Source organism: Aethina tumida, chromosome 2 (assembly GCF_024364675.1).
Source record: "Aethina tumida isolate Nest 87 chromosome 2, icAetTumi1.1, whole genome shotgun sequence".
Lineage (NCBI taxonomy): Eukaryota > Metazoa > Arthropoda > Insecta > Coleoptera > Nitidulidae > Aethina > Aethina tumida.
The window spans coordinates 4369637-4395048 of record NC_065436.1 but is presented as its reverse complement, the minus strand read 5'-3'; the positions used below and the strand labels follow the sequence as shown (position 1 = coordinate 4395048).

At 35.6% G+C, this 25412-nt stretch overlaps 3 protein-coding genes across 6 annotated transcripts in view; 1 reads left to right on the top strand and 2 right to left on the bottom strand.

Annotated features, from left to right (window-relative positions):
• Window positions 1-30: 30 nt before the first annotated feature.
• On the bottom strand, window positions 31-7882 carry LOC109596268 (transcription initiation factor TFIID subunit 1). Its single transcript, XM_020011774.2, has 23 exons — window positions 7560-7882; window positions 7367-7503; window positions 7250-7314; window positions 6750-7196; window positions 6488-6697; window positions 5691-5819; window positions 5410-5564; window positions 5130-5350; window positions 4918-5077; window positions 4624-4864; window positions 4272-4573; window positions 3760-4210; window positions 3359-3706; window positions 2566-3304; window positions 2370-2508; window positions 2147-2315; window positions 1850-2092; window positions 1651-1795; window positions 1298-1591; window positions 1099-1241; window positions 914-1042; window positions 475-856; window positions 31-420 (listed from the first exon to the last, which is right to left on the bottom strand). Exons 1-23 carry the CDS (start codon window positions 7703-7705, stop codon window positions 212-214), a joined length of 5604 nt encoding a protein of 1867 aa, XP_019867333.2. The 5' UTR covers window positions 7706-7882; the 3' UTR covers window positions 31-211.
• Window positions 7883-8208: 326 nt separating this feature from the next.
• LOC109596255 (aprataxin) lies at window positions 8209-8964 on the top strand. The gene is made up of 2 exons (XM_020011754.2): window positions 8209-8707; window positions 8760-8964. Exons 1-2 carry the CDS (start codon window positions 8266-8268, stop codon window positions 8912-8914), a joined length of 597 nt encoding a protein of 198 aa, XP_019867313.2. The 5' UTR covers window positions 8209-8265; the 3' UTR covers window positions 8915-8964.
• A 341-nt stretch (window positions 8965-9305) lies between these two features.
• Window positions 9306-25412, bottom strand: part of LOC109596242 (pleckstrin homology domain-containing family G member 1) — a 206620-nt gene continuing 190513 nt past the window's right edge. For all 4 annotated transcript variants that reach the window (XM_049963747.1, XM_049963749.1, XM_049963750.1 and 1 more), the window contains exons 5-10: window positions 12866-12963; window positions 12546-12813; window positions 12181-12492; window positions 11533-12120; window positions 10676-11001; window positions 9306-10617 (exon numbers count right to left, since the gene is read on the bottom strand). In XM_049963747.1, the coding sequence (XP_049819704.1) occupies window positions 9708-10617; window positions 10676-11001; window positions 11533-12120; window positions 12181-12492; window positions 12546-12813; window positions 12866-12963 (2502 nt within the window). In that variant the 3' untranslated portion in view covers window positions 9306-9707. The remainder of the gene's footprint in view (window positions 10618-10675; window positions 11002-11532; window positions 12121-12180; window positions 12493-12545; window positions 12814-12865; window positions 12964-25412) is intronic.

Genomic DNA, 25412 nt, shown 5'->3' with positions numbered 1-25412 from the left:
TAATTTACCATTTTTATTAGGATAACAAAATGCGACATAACTTTTCTATTTAATGACATTGTTATGGATATATTTATGACGGCTGTATAAATTATAAAAATAACACCGATTTATGTACAAAAATTTTATATCGTACAACTATATATCTATAAATTCAACCATATAATTATAAAAAATATCCGTAACATATATATCTGTTACTAAACTATAATTAAAACCAAACTTCTCCTTCCTCTTCTTCCTGCGATGTTTCTTGACTTACGTTCATTCCCTCATCTTCACTCTCACTGACAGCTAAATCATCGTGTATTTTCATTCCAGAATCTTGTGGATCCACTGGCACTGCCTCCTGTTTCCTAGGGAGTCCAGTCATTAAGAAATCTGATGGATCATAATTTGGATCCACATCCATGCTTTCCTCTGTAAGAAATACTCATTATATAAACATTCTTGATGAACCAATATATCACGTACCTTTAAACGCAAGGGCTTCAACAAGTTCGCCTTCACTTTGCTGATAATAGCCCATTGACCCCAACTGGACCATTGCTTCGGCCGCCTGTTGACTGTCGTCGTCGGCTCCTTCGCCAGTCGGCTCTGCTGATATCAGGAAACCTTTGTTATCATCCTCAAACTCATTCAGAGGCACCTCATCCAGTTCCTCTTCCTCGCTGGAGAACTGCAAGTCCTCCTCCAAAGTGGCCGGCTCTTCTTTCTTTATCTTCTTCTTGGACTTTTTAACTGGTGTAGAATGATCTTCAGCGTTTTGTATGCCGACATTTTCAACGTCCACGTAATCGTACTCGTCCACCTGGGACTTGACCGACGAGAGATGGTCTGGCGAACTGGCTTGACTCTGCAAGGAGAAAAATAGTGATGGTACTGTTTCATAAAGTGCAGTAATTAGACTTACCGCCCTGTCTGGTTCGGCTATGGTGTAATTTTCGTCTTCCCCGCCCATCCAGGTTTGATCATCGTTTTGCATGGCCCGTTCCTGGGCTAAGGCGATCTTGTTTTCTAGTTGAGTGAGGTGTTCATCATACTAAGGCAAAATAAGGGGATAAATTTATGTAATTTGGTTGCTTTACCAGTACTTACTTCGTCCAAGGTGGCCTTACATATTTTAACCAGTTGTTCAGCCTTCATTGAGAAGTGCGAGTCTTTTCCGTTGAACAGGATGCAGTTTTGAAGGATTTGTTCGATGTCTACGAGGAACTCATGACGGCTATGGTATTTGTGGGCTAAAATTTAAAATAAATATTACTTGTTAAGGACACAAAACAAGTACTGTACTTACTAGCAACTTTTTTACTAATAGTTTCCAAATCCATGGGCCTCTTGATAACATTGTAGTAGTCTTTGACCAATTTTTTGTTGACGGGTTTGAGGAAAGGCCACGACTCTTGCGTAGTTTTAAGCTTCGAATTAAGAACATTATCGAGAATAAATGTCAACGCCACTTGGTCATTATCGTCCAGCAACGGATTGATGGCCTTCTCCAGTCTCATTAGTCGGTCTTCTTTTTCAGCCAGTCTCTCCACGCATCTCTGCAACATCCTTTGGGCGGTGACAGTGAGAGGACTCTTTGGACCTAAAATAATTTACTAATTAGACCTGTTATTGGCATTAATATGAATGGATAGAAGTTACCGTTATATAAAGTTGAGTTTTCAACAATTTGATGAACGTCTGCCAAGAATTCTTCTCTGCTTTGATACTTTTTCTGGCGCAAGTTGTCACGAATCGTCTGTAGGTCCATTGGTCTGTTGACGATTTTGTGATAGTCAACGACAAGCTGTAACCAACCCTCTTTTTACCACAAGTCTCAATTAAGGTTTGATGATTTTACCTTAGGATTGACGGGGAACAAGAACGGTTGTACATCCGGCATATCCCTCATCTCATTAAGAATGTTCTCCAAAATAGTGGAAAGAACAACAACTGGATCAGTTCGCCTCCTATTTACAGGCCTGTTGTGCTTCTTCAGATAATCACAGTGCAAGTCGGTACCACCTCTTCGACGCTTCTTTGAACTCAAGGACTCTTTGGGCATCTTCGTCAACATAGACCTTTTCTTCATTTCATCAACATGCTAAAATTCCAACATAATTATATTTGTTGTTATTATTATTAAGGTACCACCTACTTTTAATAATTTTCCAGATAATTTCACTTTGGTGCCATCAACATTGACTAGATCTTCATCATCTGTATTCAGTTGCTTCTCAATTTCATCATCTTGGTCTTCAGATAATGAAACATTCATTTGTTGGTTGGAGCCAGTGTTCTGGTATAATGGGCAAGCTTTGTTGGTTCTTAAAAACAAAATAACTTAAGTTTTTACAAGTAAATTATGATGCATCACCAACCTCATGTGACCAACGTTGCCACAGGCACCACATTTCAATTTTAAATCAGGCTTTAGTTTGACCTTCCTCTTTGACTTGGCTGGAGATTGAGGTAGAATTTTGTTGGATGATGAATTTGCCAGAGCAGTTGATGAAGATGCTTAAAACATTTAAATTATACTTCAAACCTTTGCTTTGATTTAATTTAAATACTCACCACCATCACTGAGATTACCCTTGTCAGAGAAGGAATTCGACATTGAAGTGTTGCCCATGAGCCTTTCCTTTTCTTGATTTCGTTTGATTCTCCTTAATTGTTCTTGGATGCGTCTCTTTTCTCTCTTCATCTCCTCCTTCTGAGCTTCATCAAGGGTGGCGAACTGCCTGATAAACGCTTCGTCTTTGGTGGTTCTGATTTTGACATAGGCATCAATAACGGCGGGCTTTCTTACGATTTCAACTCTCGTGAATTCCTTGCCGTCCAAATTGGTAAAGGTTCTAATTATTTTCAACACTCTACCTTGTTGGGCAAAGTTGTTTTGATCCTGTTCTTCTTCATCCTTCTTCTTATCCTTGCCTTTCTTTTCGTCTCCCTCCATTATCATCTTCCTGAGTTCCTGACGTTCCTGCTCTTCTCTCTCCAAAGACAATTGCGTGCTGGTCTTCTTGTTGCTGAGCATGTTCTCGATGTTTTTGCCCATCTCTTCGATGTCTTCGTCGCTCTCGTCCTCTGAGCTTTCACCTTCATCAGTACTCAAGACTTCAGCACTGGCCAATACACGGTTTTGTAAGTCGAATATGCGTTGGCACTCTTCCTTGTACCGTTCCTGGTGCTCAGCGATAGAAAATCTGTTACCTCTCGAGAACTTATCCATGCCTTCCTCGCCGGCTTTGGCTTTTTCTGTTGAGAGCGTTCGCACCACGTCAATAACTTCCCAACGAGACAATTTTTTAATCTGAAATTCAGACGTTAAGGATTATATTAATGATTGATTGATTCAAGTAATCACCTCCTCCTCGGGGACGCCAAACTTCCTGAGCAAAGCCTTGGCGTTGTTGAGCGAGAGACGTCGCAAATCGGCGTCCGTACCAGTGACCGTACGTTTCGGCTGCGACTCCTGTTCCTCCTTGCTCTGCGTCGGCTTATTGGGCACGCGCACGTAGCTGAAGCCTTCGCCGCAGCCGGTCGGATCGGCCGGCCCGGTCAGCTGGAGCAAACACTTGCCGCGCATGGCCTGAATGTATGCGCGGGTCGTGTTCCACGGCGCCACCTTCACTTCGTCGTCCATCTTCAGTTGCATCTCCTCGTCGTCGTCTTCGGCGGGCGTGAACAGGAACTTCTCTCCGTAGCCGGCGTCCTGGTGTAACAAACACGTGTAAATTTTGATCAACTCGAAGAGGTTTCGTTTACCTTGAGCCGTTGCTCCGCCGCCACCATGCTGAAGTAGGCGCAACACTGCTCAGGCGATACCATGGCGCGTATTTCCTCTTCGGTTGGCAACCGGAACTCGGGCTTGATGACCCACCAGTTCGAGTCCATGCCCGTACGTTTGAAGTCGGCGCACAGCTTCAAACGTTTACGGATGCTACTTTCGGAGTGAGAGGGGAAGGCCTTCTTGATGTCGTCCATTTTGATCCTTCGGGGGTTGTCGCGGCTCTTCCAGAACAAGCGGTAGATGAAGACTTGCAGGAAGTCTCGCACGAAGTTGTTGGCACGCTTAGAGTTGGGGCCGGGCACCTCGTAGAGGGGGCACTGTTGCCCGGCCACGTATAAGGCGTCGATCTCTCTGATGAAGTACTGTTGACGCGTCCTGATTATCAGGAAATCAGTCTCGGGAATGTTGTGCTCATATATTGGAGCCCTGTAACAATATTAGTTAATTAAACTGAAGTTTAAGTAGTGATGTTGATGCCGGAACTTACCTATACATGTTGTTCTCAACTGCTTGAATAGATTGTCCAGGATGAAGTATTCCCAGAAACGGAGACGAGTGGGCGTAAGCCGTCTCTCCGTATTTGTACGTCGGAGGACCACTGTCCTTGGCAGCCTTTCTCTTGTAATAGTTCTTGAGCTTCGAACACATCCCAACTTGGTTCATCAAGGGGGGATGCTCCTCGCAAAATTCGATAAGTATTAAGTCCCCATCCCTTCCGGTCAGGTCTTCGGCAGTTCTCATGAAGAACACATCGCCACCACCGGACGCCATCCTCTCAGCTTCCCTTTGCTACAAACGAATCGATTAATTTATAATTTATAAACAACTGAGTTGAGTACCTTGGCCTTCTTCTTGATGTGCTTGACAAGAGGCATAACGGGGTGAGGCATGGAGACGGCCAGGGCGCCGTGCGAGAACCGTTTCATGGGCGGACGGTGGAAGTTCCTGAGTCGCATTGGACCCATGTGCGTTTGCACGAACGGGGCCCGAAGCTCCACGACCGGTGTCGAGTGCTGGATCAGGTTTGCCCCGCCCACCTTCAGGCGCATCGTCGAATCTGACGTCCTTGGCATATAGAATCTTAAAATAATATTATTAATGAAACATTAATAAGCGGGTAATGAGTAATTTACATGTCGTTTGATATGTTGAAGGGATCTCGGTCAGGTGACTTGGGAGGCGGTGGCGGGGTATCCTCCTGAAGCACGTTGATGACACCAGCTTTGCCCAGCAAAATTTTAGACTTCTTCACGTGTGGATGGGGGATTTTCACCTTGACTGGGGTGGCTTGACCTACATACAACTCGTAAATAACCAGTTACACGTAAAAAATTATTTTTATTACCTGCTACTTGTTTGGACGGGTCAATATCATCAGGGACACCTAAAATAATATTCTCATCGTTGGGATCCAAAGTTAAAATGGAGGGTTTGGGTATGTTGGTCATTGCTTCGCAGTCCCAAATCACATCGTCCTCCCACTTGCCATACACCAGGTCTTCGTTCTCCACAGGGAAAATCGAGTACCAAGTGTCATCTTGGTCAGGATCTTGGCGTAATTTGTGCCTACAACAAACAAAACAAGGTGTTTAATATTAATAATAATTGTAATTCGTAAGACTTACATAAGGGCTTTGGTTTTATTAGGCAACGGAGGTGCGGGAATGGGCATCCTGACAGCCCCACCTTTCCCGGGCTGACTGAACGCCTGTGCCGTACGGTTGCCGCTGCTGGGCACCCATCCTGCTGCGTTTGTTTTCGAATTGAGTTTCTGCAATACCTACATTAGAGAAAAGTTCATCTAAAACCTCGTTTGCGACTTGAGATTAGATAAACGACCCAGACATATTTTCAGGACACACTCACTCAATGTGCAATGTACCCTATTTATTTTTTTACGGCTCACCTTGTGTTTTATTTCGCTGCCATCCCAGACTACCTCGTCTTCCCAATGCAATTGGGTGACCATTAGAAAGGCATCGTCCACGAATGGCTCGGGTTTCTCTTCGTTGTTATCTGTCATCTCGTCTGGCTGCTAAAGAAAAGTTTACTTACGTATAAAACCACGAAAGGGTATTTATTTTCTTCTTAAAAGTATATTTAGTTTTTCAGAATGTAACAAGTGTTTAATTTGACACTTAATATTACAATGCCTACTAATTTTTAGAAACTATAAAGAGTTTGGCACTCTAGTTTTTTGTTTCTGACCATATATATTTATAATATTATAATGCCTACTAGTTTTTAACAATTATAAAATGTGTTTGACACTCTAGATTTTTTATTATTATTATTATTAAATATTTTTATTATTTTACTATTATATTATTATTGTTATTAATTATTATTATGAGTATTATTATTATTTATTTTATTAAAGTTACATGTATTTATAGTAATAATTGGTATAAAATACACTAAAATAACTTTTTATACATTTTTACTCATTTCATGTATAATGATGTTAAAAAACTATAACTGAAGTTATATTATTGTTTAAAATTATTAAAATATATATGTTTTGTGTATTAAAATATAAAATTCAATAAATTCTTTAAATACAATTACTGATTTACTCAATAATATCAGAAGGTGGGACCAGAAAAGTATTATATATCTAATTCTAATTGTCAATGAAATTTTGTGTTATAAATATCCCTTTTTAAATTTACTTTATTAATTCTAAAATAAATAATGACTGACCTCCTTTTTTTCACATTCTTGAGCTGATTCTTCCTTAGTTTTAAATCCATAATTGAATCCATCTCCTGTTTCTGGCACAGCCAACATATCATACCAAATCTGTGCTGGACCAAACCTCCAATCAGCAACTTTAGGTCCAGTCTCATCCTTTTTATCTGTGTTTGGCTTTTCATCTACTGTAGAAGCTTCAGCTGCTTTCAGGAACTTTTCCTAAAATGAACTAGTTAGCTCTGACACCAAAATATATTAACTAAGATCATACCTCATCATCACTTTGGATCTGATCAGGTAAAGGGTCTGCCAAATAATCAAAGAACCACCCGCGATTTTTGGGCCTTTCATCATCCGAATTAGAATCAGTTTCGTGCCCGGTGTAGCTTTCATTTTGCTTTTGCTTCCTCTTTTTCCTTTTCTTCCTGACGTTTTTCCAAATGTTGGGCAAACTGCTGGGCTTTCCCGGGCCAAATAATCTGGAGAATCTGAGTACCTTACCGTGGCGAAAGTCGGGAAACAGTTCAGTAACATCGACGTTGGCGTATTTGGAGGGCAGCATTGCTGCCAAAGGTGTTTCCAGTTTTTTCTTTTCGTTTTCATCTTGCTGTGGACTTGTTTCAACAACATCACGTGTTGGTGGTGGAGGCATTAACTCTCCATCTCGTGCCGCATTCTTTTCATCATCAGCCTCATACCCTTCATTTTCCACTTTTGTCTAAAATTTAGTTGTTAGTCTTTTAAGTTACTAATTGGGGGGACTTAATGTACCTGTTCGTCTTCAGCTAGCTCAGTCATATCAAAATAGTCTTCAGCTGAAGGAGACTTATTATCATCTAAAACAATACTCAATATTAGTCTGAATAACAATAGAAGTAGAAGAGGTACAGTTAAAGTTGTCGGCTTGTGGATCTGAAGCATTTGCATCGACCTCATTCTTAACAAAACCTTCCTCATCACTATCGCTGTCCTCCTTGATTTTCTCATCACCTATCATTTCTTTTAAAATAGTATTGAGGCCAAGCCTAAAATAGCCCATAATTAAAAATTATGAACAACAGAAAAATAAACAACCACATACTTCCCCAATGAGGTAAGTTGCCTTTGTGACTCTGAGTCGAAAACATCGCTTTCTAGTTGGCCGGACTCATCAATATTACCGAAGAGGAAGCCGGTCAGGTTTACCGCCTCCTCGTCGTTAAAATTTTCATTGTCGCTGTCGCACATTTTGGGTTTTAATAGGAATTTACGAAAAAATCTGATTATAGGTAAAAATAGTTAAAAGAGAATGTTTTGTGGGGCCCTAAATTCGGGTATGGTTTGCCGAAGACGCCAACCTAATCCTTTTTTCATTAACATTTGAAATAAACAATATTGGTTTGCATTATGTTGACAAACACATAATCGGGCTTCTCCTGAGCACTTGACACTTCTGCGTCTTCTTCTTCTTGAGTTAGAGGATGGAACATCAGAACTAAAACCATTTTATACGGAGCGGTGACGTAACTGTGACAATAATTCCGAATAATGTAATACAGTTTCATCTGTTATATTGAAATATTTAATTGAAGATAATATGCAGTTTAGTATACAAATATAAAAATTGATTTTTTTTGAAAGAACTTAGTCGCATTTAACATCAAATAATAAATTTACTTTCCGGTACGTCATAACCCCCCACCTAAAGAATGCGTTGGTCCGAATGTGATTGTTACTCTGTGGCTGGTAGTTCTACGCTGCAAGAATTTTTGAGGTTAGCAGCCAAATTTAAAAATACATTGTTAAAAATGCCCAAACGACCGTCCACAGAAAATACAAAGCAACAAAATGCTAAAAAACCCAAACCAAGTGGCCACTGGGCAATGGGGCTGATTGATAAAATGAAAGATCCCGAATATGTTGTAAGTAAAGACGATTTAGTCACCGTTATAAAAGACTGTTACCCCAAAGCTAAGTTCCACTATCTTGTACTGCCAAACGCGGATATAAGTAATTTAAAGGCAGTAAAGCAGTCAGATATTGATTTACTGAAGCACATGGATAAGGTGGCAAATGATTTAATAAATGAAGACAAACACAAGAAAAGCAAATTTAAAATTGGGTATCACGCAGAGCCAAGTATGATAAGGTTACATCTACATGTTATTAGTGATGACATGGACTCTGTGTGTTTGAAAAATAAGAAGCACTGGAACAGTTTTACAACAAACTTTTTTGTGAAGTCTAAAGGTAAACATTGTTGTTGTTTTTAAAAAGACTTTACTGACTATTTATGCCGTAGATATTATAAAAAATTTAGAGGAGACTGGAAAAATTGTACTACCCTCAAAAGAAGAATGTAAAAGTCTAATAAACACACCTTTAAAATGTCACAAATGTTCGTTTCTCCCAAAAAATATTCCTGATTTAAAAAAACACATATTGACACATAAATAAATGTTACTAAATGTACTTGTAAATTATTAAAATAAATTATTTTAGATTTAGTTTATTTTATTCAAATTTTTGAGTAATGGTGAATAGTAAATATATTTAAGATCTTACTAGACTACTAAATATATTTATTTTTTTATTGTTAAAAATGTCTTTATTTTATGATTTTCATATTTAGTTTATATACAGACCTCTTCTTGGTACTTTCCAACACATATTTTTGTATATCATAATATTAACTATTTTGTATCCAGATAAAGTATCTCAGTAATTTCCAAAAACTCTTAATAATAATTGTTAAAATGCCTCAAAATAATTTTGTTCCCCAACATTTTTCTTCAGTAAAAAGCTGGTTTAAAAAGTTTAGGGTACAATAAATACACTCAATTAAAATTAATATTTTATTTAAATTTGTAACGTTTTTACAAAACTATTATTAATAACTATTTTTCAACAATAATTTAAACATTATTTAAAATATTCAATATTTGGCACATTTTAATTTACGCTCATGTACATATAAATCTTTTAAGTATATATTTGATATCATTATGATACTTAATATGTGGACTTACTAAAATACTTTATTAGTCAAAATTTCTGAAGTATAAGTTACAGTATGATAAAATATGTACAGTTCATAATGTAAAACGTTCATTTTAATACATAACAATTATACTAGAAAAACAGCCATGTTATAGCACATTCAAAACATCAATTGTTGATCTTGTATTCCAAATGTAGGTATTAAAAATATACTTACATGTAGGAACTTTAATCAACAATTTTACAAGTATCATTCAAATCGGTTTACAACTGTTTTGACCCAACTAGTCGTGGTCACACTTGTGCTACCATTTTGATTATGTAAGAACGTTCTGTTACAACTAATATTACTGGAATTATTTATTGTCTCCGTGGAGTTTAACTTATCAGACTTATTTTCTTCTGAAGAATTATTACTACAATTACTATTCAAATCATTTGTACCATTTGAGACCTTTATTGTTGGTTTTGCTGGTATTGGTGGGGGGGCTTTTGTGGGTCGCTTGAACGACGATTTGTTCTCCAAGAAACTGTCCTTTTTGATCACGGTGACATTTTTTAAGCTGTTGTATTTCATGTGATAGATCAACTTGTTTTCGTTGCTACTAAAGCTGTCGGATTTGATGACCATTTTGCCATTGCTGTCTTTGACGTACTCCTCCGTAAGACTTTTGTCCAGGATGGATTCATAATAACTATCTGAATTTTGACTAGAATTAAATTTTGATTTTGTGAATGATTCCTCTGACTGACTAGATTGGTTATTAATCGTTATCTGTCCCGTGTCTGATATGTTCGTACTAGTTTGGAGTCGCTTCTCAATCTCCTTAAGTACATCGTTTTCGTTGATGGAGAGGTCCAGTTCTACGCGTTCACCCAAGTCACAGTCTACCTCGTTTTGTGATTCAGACGTCAAGTTAACCTGACTGGAATTCCTCGAGTGGAGGAACAGTTTCTGGGGATCCTCGTAGTCCGGATTGGCTATTTTCTCCCCCATGCTTTTGGAACCTTGCTTGTAGGTGCGGGGGGACTTTTGTGACGTTTTCTGCTCCTCAAACATGAGGTTCTTTATTCGTTGGACGACACTCAGCCTTATTTGACTCTTCCTGTATATTTTATGTTCTGGATGCTCGTTGTCATCTAGTTGAGATGAGAGATCACTGCAACAAAAAAACCAATAAAGTATTAGGGTGTAAAGAATTAAGTCAAGTAACTTACTTCTCTTGCTGCTCTTCACCGCCATCATTAGGGCTCTCTTTCAATGACTGGTCCAGAATGAGCTGCTCGTTTCGACACTCCGCCACTTTGGATCCGGAGTCGATTTGGTCGTTCAATTGGAACGAGCGAGGCAACGAATCCGCCTTGCTTGGTAGTTTCGATCTATCGTCGTACCAAATGGTCGAACTCGGGTCGCTGGATAATGTCCTTCGAGGTCTTGAGGGTGGTTGGTTGTTTAACAACTTGTTGAACTCCGGTCTGCTCTGCTGCAGCAGTTCCGACACGATCTTCTCCAGGTTTGTTGTTTCTTCGCTGCGTTCCTCTGACTGTAATGAAGATATTGTGAGAATATTTATAAAATGTAGCTAAATTATTAGGTAAAGTTTATTTTTTATGTGTATTGACTTATTTTTAATTGACTTCTTCTGATGGATCATTGAAAATAGAAGTTAGTACTTGGAGAATGAGAAATGGGAAATTTCAGTTAAAGACATGCAGAAATATAAAGTTCTCGTTCATTAAGAATGATTCGAAATTGTAAAATAACTTATTTCTGTTAGCTCTTGGCTAAAATATATTTTATTTCAGGACCTTTTGCCTCAAAATTCAGAAAATATCATACTGTGACAGAAAACCACACCAAAAGCTCAAAACTAACAGAAACTGTTACAAGCCCACTTAAATGAAACCCTAAAAACTGCGACAACTTACATTTGTTAACTTATAAAAACAATTTCTCTGCAAGACGGGAGACAATCTGGAAAATTTACGAGTTACGTCTCACAATAAACTTTATAATAACCATCACAGTGGGACACAAACTCTGCTAACTTAGTTAAAAAGCTGTAAATGCGTACCTTTTGGGATACATCGAGCTCGGACTCAGTCATGTTCTCTGGCAGGCTTTCCATCGACTCATTGGGATTATCACAGGTTTCGGAGTCGTAGAGATCTGTGTAGAATTTGGCGGTGACCACCTCCTTGGCCTTCTTCATTTGCGAAATCCTCTTGGGCATCGTCTTGGAGTTGTACTGAGGTATCATCTCGGGCTCAGACTTTCGCCGCCAGTTGCTCAGCGACGTGAACGACCTGTCTTGGGAGGAGGCCCGGCGATTGGACAGGTTTCGTGACTTACGTACGCGGGACCGTCTCTCCAAGTAATCCGGGGTGGAGTACGGTTTGTACGTCGACCACTTGTCGTTGGGTGAATCAGTACCGTTCTCGTGCACATCTTGTCCCAACTCCATAACCAGCTCCCTGGCGTGGCTTGGGATTTTGGCGTCGAAGTTCTCGAGGATAACCCGTTTGATCTGCATGCACCATTCCCTTTTATTGCTCAACGACCTGGCCACCAGAGTCGACTGCAGCTTGGGATTGTCGAACGGTATCACGTGGAAGCACAAAGCTTCACCTCTGACTTGCTCCACCAACATCAAATTTGAACACTGCAATACAAATAACATAATCAAAATTTGTACTGACAAATACTAACTAAATTGACGTACCATAATGTGACTCTTGTACACCAGTACTCCGTTTTCCTTCCTCTTGGCCATCAGCAAGACTTTTTCAAAAAGAAACACGTGCCTCTTAGCTCTGGCGCCTATTAACTTAAAGGTACCTTCAGCGATGAGCTCGCCGAGGGTCGTCAAATCCGGGCCACTCCACCCATACAACTGGGCTAATATTTCTTGTACTCGGACGGCGTTCTCGTGCTTCCTTTTCATGTTGTTGATGTTGGTGGCGATGCTTGTCATTGTGGTCAAAGCCAAGTTCACTGATGCTGTGTGTTGGGGCTCGCATTGCTTTGAAAGACGCTGAAAATGGCGATGATAAAACATTGAATTTTAAATTAATATAAATATAGTACCTGTAGCAAAAGGTGGTACTTTAGAATTCGTTGCACTGGTTTCAACAAGTAAGATCCTAGAGGTAAAGCATGTTCCAATTCGAGTTGTCTTTCCTTGAACAACGGTACCATCTTCTCATCCCGTTGCAGCTGCCCCAAGACGTCCATGGTGTTGGGATAGTTGGTGCAATATTCGTTGTAGACAGAAAAACCTGAATGATTTTGAAGGAAAACTTTGGCTATCTCCGTGGGGTTGCACTCCACTTGGCGTAGTTCAATCAATAATTTCCTGAAACCAGAAATCGTAAGCTAGGTTCAAACTTTTTGATGGTGGGTACTACCTGTTGAACTCGTGTATCTCCACGATGTTACTGAACAGGTGTTGTAGATGGGGAATCAACGGACAGTCAGGGTCATTTTTCCATGGCTCCAAGTACCCCTGAAAGCAAAAAAAGATCTTTTAGATAGTCACCAAGAGGCAAATTAAAAACAAATAAATATTGACTGCATGGATGTTATTGCATTAACGTATGGTGCTGGAATAATTAATTTCAAGGACGACGACATTAGAATATTAATCTCAACAAGTGTAAGAAACCATTCAGACGAGACTTCTGGTTCGGTACTAATTAGTACTTTATTATTATAGTAAATTAACAATAGTAAACATGCACAATGAACTTTAGAAACAGACTGGAAACTTTTCCAATGAACATTTCAATTTAAATTTATTGTTATTGGACCATGTAATAACTTGCTAATGGTTGAGGCAATTACCAAAAATTTAAATTTTAAATAAAAACCGATTCCTTTTTGGGTCAACCGTTGCCGACCATTTACCTTATCACCATTATCCTTAAGTAGCCATTGTCAATAAAAACAACGGTGCCTTCAAACACACAGTGTGGCCCCCGTAGTGATATAATAGTGATACGGACTCGTCACGACCGCGTACGACGGCCTTGACTCGAGGGAACACCGCGAAGCGAATTACAACAACAAAAAAAAAACAGCTAAAACATATCTGCATGTATATGAATGAGTCATACGATGAGGCCGCCGAGGAATCCATTAAGTTCTTCGACTCCGGTGGGTACCACATTGTTGGCCCCCTTGTGGTTGACCGAGGAACATTTTGTGATCTTATGACTAGGATGGATGGTATGTAAATTGGTGCTAACCAATGGTGTGTGTGTGTGTGTGAAATAAGCGAGGTTGAAGAAAAATTGGCTAATTAAAAATGTGAAACATAAAATAAACTATGAAATTCACACGTTTGGTTTAAGTTCCCAGTAAAGGTTAATAAGTGAATAATAAACAAGGGGCTAATTTTGCTAACGAGACGTAAATTTTCAAATTCGCAGAGAAAAAACCTCCAAAAACAGAAGAGGTACTCATATAATTTCCTAGAAGTTTTTATGTCTGGTATAGCTTTTTTATTATCAGTCATATGAATCATCTCTCTCAACTGTAATATTTGCAAAAACAAGTCGTAAATTTTCAAATTAACAAAAAAAAGTCGTTAAAAGGCAGAAGACGTGTTCACATAAAATCCTATAAGTAATATTTCAATATCAACTGTAACCTTTTATATTATCAGATATGAATTATCTCATCAATTTTAATATTAGCAAAAACAAGACAAGATTTTCAAATTCGCTAAGAAACAAGTTCTCAAAATCAGAAGAAGTATATATAAATTAACTTAGAAGTAATACTTTAATGTTAAGTGAAGCCATTTTTATTATCCCTCATATTAAATATCCCCTCAATTCTAATATTGGCAAAAACAAGACGTAAATGTTCAAATTCGTAGATAAAAAAGTCCTCAAAAGTTAGAAGAAGTCTTCACATAATATCTTAGGAGTAATATTTTAATGTCAAGTGTAGCCATTTTTATTATCAGTCATAGTAAGTATCTCATAAAATTTAATATTGGTAAAAATAAGACGTAATGTTCAAATTCGTAGAAAAAAAGTCCTCAAAAGTCAGAAGAAGTGTTCACATAATATCCTATAAGTAATATTTCAATTTTATCAATCCTAAGAATTATCTCATAAGTTCTATTATTGGCAAAAACAAAAAGTAAATTTTTAAATTCACAGAGAAAAAGTCCTCAAAAATCAGAAGAAGTGTTCACATATTAACTTAGAAGTAATATTTTAATGTCAAGTGTAGCCATTTTTATTATCAGTCATATTGAGTATCTCATCAAATTTAATATTAGTAAAAAGTCCTCAAAAGTCAGAAGAAGTGTTCACATAATATCCTAGTAGTAATATTTCAACGTCAAGTGTAGCCCTTTTTATCAGTCAAAAGAATTATCTCATCAGTTGTAATATTGGCAAAAACAAGAAGTAAATTTTTAAATTCACAGAGAAAAAAGTCCTTAAAATTCAGAAGAAGTATTCACATATTATCTTTAATGTCAAGTGTAGCCACTTTTATTATCAATCATATTAAATATCTCATCAAATCTAACATTGGCAAAAACGTAAATGTTCAGATTCGCAGAAAAAAGTCCTCAGAAGTCAGAAGAAGTGTTCACATAATATCTCATATTAAATATCTCATCAAATCTAACATTGGCAAAAACGTAAATGTTCAGATTCGCAGAAAAAAAGTCCTCAGAAGTTAGAAGAAGTGTTCACATAATATCCTAGAAGTAATATTTCAATTTCAAGTGTAGCCTTTTTTATCAGCCATATGAATTAACTCATCAGTTGTAATATTGGCAAAAACAAGAAGTAAATTTTTAAATTCACAGAGAATAAAGTCCTCAAAATTCAGAAGAAGTATTCACATATTATCTTAGAAGTAATATTTTAAAGTCAAGTGTAGCCACTTTTATTATCAGTCATATTAAATATCTCATCAAATCTAACATTGGCAAAAACAAGACGTAACTGTTCAGATTCATAGAAAAAAGTCCTCAAAAGTCAGAAGAAGTGTTCACATAATATCCTAGAAGTAATGTTTCAATTTCAAGTGTAGCCTTTTTTATCAGTCATATGAATTATCTCATCAATTCTAATATTGGCAAAAACAAGACGTAAATTTTTAAATTCACAGAGAAAAAAATCCTCAAAATTCAAATGAAGTATTCACATATTATCTTAGAAGTAATATTTTAATGTCAAGTGTAGCCACTTTTATTATCAGTCATATTAAATATCTCATCAAATCTAACATTGGCAAAAACAAGACTTAACTGTTCAGATTCGCAGAAAAAAAGTCCTCAAAAGTCAGAAGAAGTGTTCACATAATATCCTAGAAGTAACGTTTCAATTTCAAGTGTAGCCTTTTTTATCAGTCATATGAATTATCTCATCAATTCTAATATTGGCAAAAATAAGACGTAAATTTTTAAATTCACAGAATAAAAAGTCTTCAAAAATCAGAAGAAGGTTCACATAATATCCTAGAAGTAATACTTCAGTGTCAATTGTAATCTTTTTTATCATTAGTTACATGATTCATTTTATCAATTCCAATATTGACAACAAATCTTCAAAAGTCAGAAGAACATAATATCCAAGAAGTAACAGTTGAAGTCTACTTCAGCTTTTATTATTATCAGTCCTATGAATTATCTCATCAATAAGTACTATTTAGTAGAAAACTTCATGAGAATCCTAAACGAGTGAGTATTTGGCCAATTGAATGACAGTGCCGATTGATTAAAGTCTAAACCCATCAAAGCCAACCTAGTCTGCACCAAATCTTGCCCAACCCTATTACAAATCAACGAACACTTGTTGCATGTGAAGCAACACGCCAAAAATGAATGGGCACCTCATCTCCCTCAAACCCAACGCGGCGCCGCCAAGTGTCGCTAGTTAAATGTATTAGTGTTTATATTAGTGTTTATGTTAGATATAGTTTTGTATATAGTTAGTTATCTTATCTCTTCGTGGTTTAGGCATGGGAATGTTTTCGCCCACTTATTAAGAGTATCCCTTAATGGGGTTAACGTAAACATTCCCTATTTTAAATAGGCCCATCCAAGGGGATGGATGGCAGTCTAGCAGAAATTATTGTACATAAAGCATCTATATTGAACAGTGTAAATTGTAGAAAATAAAGTTTTATCTAAACTGTTAGATATACTTATTTAACTGGCGCAGTCGTACGGTTCACTTCAGTGAAACTATCACGTCGATTTCAATCGTTTGGAAGTGAAAGAACCACATTCCGAAGAAGCATCCATTAAGGAAAATCTAAGGAACAAATACTACAATTAAACACAATCAGCCGAGGACCATCCATCGAGGAAATCCAGAGCAACACATAGATGCAACACAACAAGAAGAATCTACGAGAATCCAACTGAGTTAAGTCCATCGTGGAGAAACCAGTAAGAAGAGATTCAGGAAATCAAACAAGTGGAACTCCCAACTAGTTACGTCCATCGCGGAGAAACCAGAAGGAAACCACAAATTAAACCATCCCACACGCTGAACTACGTCCATCGAGGAGAAGTCCACGCAACGGGGATAAAATTATAAATTTTATGTAAGTAACTCATGTTTTCCCATTAACATTTTAAAGAATTGAAATTGAAGCAATTCAGAATTAGAGTACTAAAAACTGCTAGAACTCGATATTAATTTCAAAATTAAATTTATTAACTAGTAAAAACAAACAAGTAAATCAAAATGGCTCAAATTACAATTAAAGACATGATGGATACCATTCCTACCTTTGATGGTGATTCGTCCAAACTTCGATTTTTTATTGGGAGACTGGAAAAAGTAGTTAACAAATTTTATGATATTAAGGACCCCGAAAGTTTAATAAACGACTACATCACCGCTTCTATTACTAATAAACTACGAGGCCCAGCCCTCGCAGTTATTGAAAACTCAAACGCAACTTCGATTACACAAATTAGAACGGAATTGATTAGACACTTTGGTGATATTAGAAATGAGCATAGTTTGTTGTACGATCTTCACCAGTTACGGCAAAGCCGCAGCGAAACCGCTTCGGATTATTACAATAAAATTTACGAATTATGCAATATTTTTAATAATTATGTAACCCTAAATGAACCGAATCCAGAAATGCGACACATGAAATTAGAACATTTTAACCAAAGCGCCCTAACGGTATTCCAAGCAAATGTAAAACCAACTATATTAGCCTCAATGTTAAGGGTAAAAAGTCCAAGAAATATGTTAGAAGCTCTTGAATTCGTAAAAAGCGAAGAAAAATTCAATTACTATGCTTCTCAAGTTCAAACAAATTATAATAGATCACCCAATCAAAATTTTTCCCAAGGTTCCCAAAACCAAAGAAATTATAATAGACCACTCAATCAAAATTTTTCCCAAGGTTCCCAAAATCGCCAGCATGGTCAAGGCGTCCCCAACAGACAACAAAACTTTCCCCGTAACCCTGTAAATTTTCGAACTAAACAAAACAGAACCCAACACCCTACACCAATGAGTGGTGTATCCCACGTTAGAGCCAAAACAATCAATTCTCGTCAAAATCAGTCACCTAAATTTCAGTTTGAAGAGCTCTATAACTTAGAAAACAATAATCCAGTCGACACTAAAACCAATCAAAACGAGACTACTTACGAATTTAACGAAGAGAGTCCTTATTATGAAAATTTTCGGGACGACCAATATTCAAAACCGACAAAGTAATTGAATTCCACACAAATCCCAACGGAAAAAAACTTCCTTACATCCAAATAAAAAACCCTCAATTAAAATTACTTATCGACACAGGCTCTACAAAATCTTTTCTTAATCCTTTAATCGCTCATCAACATTACCCTCACAAAATAATCAAAGAACCATTTATTGTTACAACAGCATTTGCATCATCCAAACACGACGAGGTCATGCAAATAAAGGCATTTCCAGAATTTAATAGTAATGAGGTGATAACATTTCATTTATTTAAATTTCACGAAATTTTTGACGGTCTAATAGGAGTAGATAATATGCATATCCTACAAATAAAACTAGATATTCCTAATAACATTCTAAGCACCCCAAATTCAAATAATAAAATTCTCTATCTACAGACTAGTAATAACATATTAATTCAAAAACTTATTCCCGGTAACACCACAATAACATTACAAGTGCCTACAACAATCTCCGAAGGTAATATATTAATTCCAAAACAAACAATTCAAAATTGCAAAATTCCTGAAATATTAACGACAGCTAAAAATGGTAAAGCACTTATAGAAATTTCAAATGTATCAGATGACGAAATTAATTTTTCCTTACTTTACCCGCTAAAAGCCTACAAAGCAGACAATAATTTCGAGCTGTATAATTTTCATATAACAGCAAAAGAAACTAAATTAAGAAATATTTCCGAAGTTATTAGGACTGATCATCTAAATTCAGAAGAAAAAAAAGAAATTATCAAACTATGCAGAAAATATAAAGACGTCTTCTTTAAACCAGATGATAGTCTAACCTTCAGCAATCAAATTACACATAGGATTCGTACTACAGACGAAATACCTGTTTTTACTAAAACATACAGATATCCCTTCGTACATCGCGAGGAGGTAAAGAATCAAATTAACAATATGTTAGAACAGGGCATAATCCGTCCTAGCCACTCTCCTTGGTCCGCCCCTATTTGGGTAGTACCTAAAAAATCAGACGCTTCCGGAAAGAAAAAATGGCGAATAGTTGTGGATTATCGCAAATTAAATGAAAAAACAATAGACGATAAATATCCAATACCAAACATAACTGATGTCCTGGACAAACTAGGACGTTGTAATTATTTCTCCACTCTAGATTTAGCCAGCGGTTTCCATCAAATCGAAATGCACCCTGACGATGTACAAAAAACGGCTTTTAATGCCGAAAACGGCCATTACGAATACGTCCGCATGCCTTTCGGTCTAAAGAACGCCCCGGCGACTTTCCAACGAGTTATGGACAATATCCTGAGAGAATTGATTGGAAAAATCTGTCTTGTGTACCTAGACGATATTATCGTTTTCTCAAACTCCCTTCAAGAACACATTAACAATCTTGAACTCGTGTTCGGTAAGCTACGCAAGGCACACTTTCAAATTCAACTAGACAAATGCGAATTCTTAAAAAAAGAAACATCATTCTTAGGGCATATAATTACAAAAGAAGGTATTAAACCAAATCCAGACAAAATAATCGCAATAAAAAAATTTCCAATTCCCAAAACTAGTAAAGAAATAAAAAGCTTCCTTGGACTTTTAGGTTACTACAGGCGCTTCATTCCCAACTTCGCACATTTGACCAAACCAATGACCAAACTATTAAAGAAAAATGCAAAAATCACTTTAACACCGGAATACATAAATTGTTTTAATAATTGTAAAGAACTGTTAATGAACGACCCAATCCTTCAATATCCAGATTTCACAAAAACCTTCAATTTGACAACAGACGCGAGCAATTTCGCAATAGGCGCCGTTCTGTCACAAGGAGAGCCTGGCAAAGATAAACCCATTGCATATGCGTCCAGAACCCTTAACGAAGCTGAATGTAATTATAGCTCCATTGAGCGCGAATTGTTGGCAATAGTTTGGGCAACAAAGTACTTCCGCCCTTACCTGTATGGTCAAAAATTTAAAATTTTTTCGGATCATAAACCATTACATTGGTTATTTTCAGTCAAAGATCCTAATTCACGACTCACCCGTTGGCGTCTTAAATTGGATGAATATAATTACGAAATTATATACAAAAAAGGTTCATCGAACACTAATGCTGATGCACTCTCCAGAATAAAAATAACCGAATGTAATATGCACAATAACGAACTTGATCCAATGGCAGAACTAGAATCTATTCTGGCAAATGCCCCCGAAATGTCAGATGTCGAAGACCTAGACGAAATCCTAGAAACACTAGAAAATGCTCAACCAAAAGACAATTTAGAAATTAACGATAATGCAACCGTCCACACGAGCTTAGAGAATCCTATTTTAAATATCCCAATTTCAGAAAAGCCCTTAAATATGTTCAAAGATCAAATTATTATCAACGTAGTGTTACAAAACCCAAAGAAACCTGTCTTGAAAAAACTATTTGACAACAAAAATCGAACAACCATCGAAGTTACAAAAATAAATTTTGAGCAAGATATAATAAAAATATTTAAAGAATTTACGACCAGTAACAAAACCTTTGCAATTTTAATAAATCAAAAAGAGTACTTCAATCTATTAAATTGTACACTACAATCTAACTTCAGAAATTCTGCTCTTAAGTTAGTCATTTGTAACGAAATCTTACAAGACGTCGAAGATGATCATGAACAAACACACATTATTCAAAAATACCACGAAGGTAAAACAAACCATCGGGGTATCAATGAAACAACAATGCAACTGCGAAACCGGTATTATTGGCCTAATATGACTAATACAATTTCAATGTACATAAACAACTGTCAAATTTGTCAAACATTAAAATACGACCGAAACCCCCCTAAACAAACCCTCAATGTTTCACCTACGCCGTCTCACCCATTCGAAATTGTACATATCGATATATTTTCAGCAAACACACAAAAATTTTTGACGATAGTAGACTCATTTTCAAAATATGCTCAAGCATACCCGGTAACTTCCCCAAACGGAATAAATATAATTAAAGCCCTTATTATTTTCATGAGCCATCATAATTCACCATCAATTATTATCTGCGATAATGGCACAGAATTTAAAAATACAGTTTTCAAAGAATTTACGGATCTTCATCAAATTAAAATACATTTCACAACCCCACACACACACACCTCAAATGGTCCTATCGAACGATTACACTCTAGTCTAATTGAACACCTACGAATATTAAAAACAAAAGAAAAAGACCAAAGCATCATAGACCTAATGCCATTAGCCATACTAGGTTATAATAACAGCATCCATTCAGCAACAAAACACAAACCGAGCGATCTAATTAACGGCCACCTTAAAACGAACTCACCTTTCGACATTGACATTAACAAAAAAATGATGAATAATTATATTCTCAAACATAAAGAATTAACTCAAGAAATATATAAAAACATCAAAGAAAAATTAATTACCGATAAAACAAAGAACATTACCAATATTAATAAAAATAGACACGAACCACTGGAGTATACACCTGGTACAATAGTCTATCACAAAACTGACCACAGGAACAAGCTTGCCAACAAGTTCAAACCCTATGTAGTAAATAAAAATTTAACACAAAAAATACAAACAGTCAATACAAATTATAACAAAAACAACCTAAGAAGACCACTGTCTAACCGATACCATTCTAATGCAAATCTCAAATATACCGAATAATTTAAAAATACTCTTCCCAGACTACCTAAAATTCATGTTAATCGAACAGTTAAAATATATATATATAAAAAAAAAACAAACACATAAATATTACAGTATAATACAGTATTTATTATATTCCTAGTAGATTTATACTACTCTAATTCAAGAATTGTATTCCCTGTTCCTTCGACCAATACATGAGTTCTAGGCAGCGCATAACAGTATAATTGTAATGTATTATGTATTATTAGTATATTATTGTATAGGTATTATTATGTATGTATTGTTGTAAATATTATTATGTACGGCCCTTAAAAAAAAAAAAAAAAAATATATATATATATTTATATATATATGTATGTATGTATATATGTTTAAATAAGATAATAATAATATTTTTTTTTTCTTTCCTTCTAAGGCCCTCTCTAAGAAGGGAGGAGTTAAATGTATTAGTGTTTATATTAGTGTTTATGTTAGATATAGTTTTGTATATAGTTAGTTATCTTATCTCTTCGTGGTTTAGGCATGGGAATGTTTTCGCCCACTTATTAAGAGTATCCCTTAATGGGGTTAACGTAAACATTCCCTATTTTAAATAGGCCCATCCAAGGGGATGGATGGCAGTCTAGCAGAAATTATTGTACATAAAGCATCTATATTGAACAGTGTAAATTGTAGAAAATAAAGTTTTATCTAAACTGTTAGATATACTTATTTAACTCGCTGAGAGTTATGGGGCTAATGATTCATTGAATAACAGCACCGAGGGGCCATTAAATCTTGTGTAATCGGTGCCCGAGCGGAGACACGTCTCGATGTCGCCGGCCACTCGCAATTGTTCCACGGCGTCTGTTTATAAGCGGATATCGCGGTTAACCGTGCGTTTAACCCCGCCAGTCGGTTACTTTTATTATTTTTTTTTAGTACGGCTTAATGGACGCCAACTTTGTCATCGGGTGTTTACTTCCGACTGCGGAGCAGTGAATCATTGTCACCGATATGCATATTTATCGTGTCATCCATAACTGTGACTTTATGATGAAGTTACTCCAAAGTACTCATTGGGTATCAGAGTTTCAACACCTCAGAAGCACCATTTAAGCTCTTTAATTAACACAGGAGAACCACCGAAGATAATTAGTCTAATTTAAAACCAATAGGTCGTCACTAATTGGTCCTCATTATTACCAGTTTCAACACCTTAGAAATCAGACCCAAATTCTTCAAATTGTTCGAAATTTACCCAGTTAGGTATGATCATCAAGTCGTACCAGCCAAAGAGAATGGTTAATTAAGCAATTTATCTACAAATTAAAATATGTAAATTTTGATTACAAGATGATATTGAATGATTTGCATTTTGTAAGTCCTGTGCCTTCACTTATTGTGGTACTATCTAATTACGAGGATTTGTTTTTTTATCATCAGTTACTTGTCCATAATCGGACTCCTTATAAGCATAATAATAGATATCAACCAGTTCTCCATTCATTATGCATCCCGATTGAGCAAATAAAAAATTAGTAAGTAATAACGGGCATTAACGTCACAGATTTTTACCGATGGTACCGAAGGAAAAAACTTGTATGCATTTTTGTATGGATTCAATTGGTGGTCCGGAAGATGGAAGAGTAAATTACAATTCCCTTGTCACGTTTAGTTTAATAATGGAAGCAATTATATAGAACTGTGTCAAGTTAAGAGAAAACTCTTCTTTGTAGTACCTAGTTCCATTTAATCTGAATTAGATTATTAATATATGCACAAGGGGGTACTAATAAACCAGACAAACAAAACAATATTTGTCCATTTAAGATAAGTTTTCGCCTTTGGGAGATGCAAATGTGACTTTATAAGTAGGTGTGCAATTAACACGGCCATTAAGGCATATTAAAAAATGTATATGGCAACCACTTACTGTCCATGCTTGCTAATATGTTAATTGATAGAGACAATGTTTGAAGTTGCGACAGTACTACTCGTAAACAAAGGTACATCGTGATTTATTGGTTTTCTTTGTGCACAGCCTCTTGGTTGTTTAGCACTTGGATTTATTATTAAAGTTACCGTAAGTTATGTGAAACCGAAGAACATTTCCTTACGTACGGTACTGCTTGGATGTTTGTTTGGGTTGGTGGATTTTGGCACAACTTTACCTGGTAAATTATCCTTCTGTGCTCACTAATGGAGGAATTAAACTGCCATAAAGTACTTCATTGTAAAATGAGGAGCCTAATAAACAACTTAAGTCTAGACTATAACAATAACGAAGTGCTTAACACTAACTAGAATATCAGTCATTAAAACATGTTTGATTAATACAAAGTAAACAATTCGTTTCATTCAATACTTTAAATAATATTTACACATGTCCTTAATTAGGAATTTAAATGGATTAAGAAACAAGTTGTACATATGTTCGTTCACATTAAGAAAGTGGGTGTTTCGTTTAACTCGTTTTATTTTATTGGATAATAATTACGATCAATTGATCGACTCGGCGTCTAACTTGCATGTTGTACAACCGTCATAATGAGGGAATTATTTAAATTTTAAGTCGGCGGGGATAAATTAACGAAACTTGTTGAGATGAAAAAAACCGGGGTCTAATTTATGAATATTAAAAACGGTTTGTTTGTTGGAATGGTGATTTTATACGGAGAAGTAAATTAGACGGATTATTTATAATTTTGGGCTAGCAGTTCGGAGTGGTTGTGGGTGGAAACACTTGGATAAAGTGATGTCAGTTCCAATTTGTAATGGTTAAATTATACAAAAATTGAGTATTAAATTATTATAATGTCATATATTTTATGTAGTTTTTTATTTTTAAATTAAAAGTAAAAATTGAACCACAGAAACATTTTAAAATAATTTGAACCAATTTTATATAAAATATTTTTATGTTTTATAATTTTTTAAAAAATTTCTTTTTTAATAAGAATTTTAGACCATTTTATTTTAATTTCATACATTTTGTGTAGTATTTTAAATATATTAAGATAAAATTAATTAATTTCTACATTTTAGCTGTGTTATTTATTTATTTATATATAAGAAATGTTCTTACCTCAATTTTAAACATTTTAAATTAATATAAACCAATTTTATATAAAATATTTTCTTTATGTTTTATAAAAAAGGTAAAAAAATTCTTTTATAATAAGATAAAGATTTTTTTTCTTATTATAACAAAAATTCAAAATGTTTTCTTATACAATAAGAATGATTTTTAAACAGATTTATTTTAATTTAATATATTTTTAACTAATTTAAGCCAATTTTATATAAAATATTTTCTTTGTTTTATAACAAAGAGAAAAATTGTTTTACAATAAGATAAGATTTTTTTCTTGTTATGTCAAAAATTCAAAATTTTTATACATTTTATGTAGTTTTTTTAAAATATATTAGGATAAAATTAAACCAAATAAATTTACTACATTTAAGCTGTGTAATTTATTTATTTATATATGTAAGAAATGTGTTTATATGAATTTTAAATAATTTAAATTAATTTAAACCAATTTATATAAAATATTTTCTATAAGTTATAATTATGTTTTACAATTTTTTAGAAAATTTCTTTT

Coding starts and splice junctions, on each gene's coding strand:
- LOC109596268 (XM_020011774.2), bottom strand. CDS start 7,705: ATGTGCGACAGCGACAATGAAAATTTTAACGACGAGGAGGCGGTAAAC. Junction 5,078..5,129: donor CCCGTCCAAACAAGTAGCAG/GTAATAAAAATA, acceptor AGTTGTATGTAG/GTCAAGCCACCCCAGTCAAG. Junction 3,707..3,759: donor CGGCGGAGCAACGGCTCAAG/GTAAACGAAACC, acceptor TTGTTACACCAG/GACGCCGGCTACGGAGAGAA.
- LOC109596255 (XM_020011754.2), top strand. CDS start 8,266: ATGCCCAAACGACCGTCCACAGAAAATACAAAGCAACAAAATGCTAAA. Junction 8,708..8,759: donor CTTTTTTGTGAAGTCTAAAG/GTAAACATTGTT, acceptor TTTATGCCGTAG/ATATTATAAAAAATTTAGAG.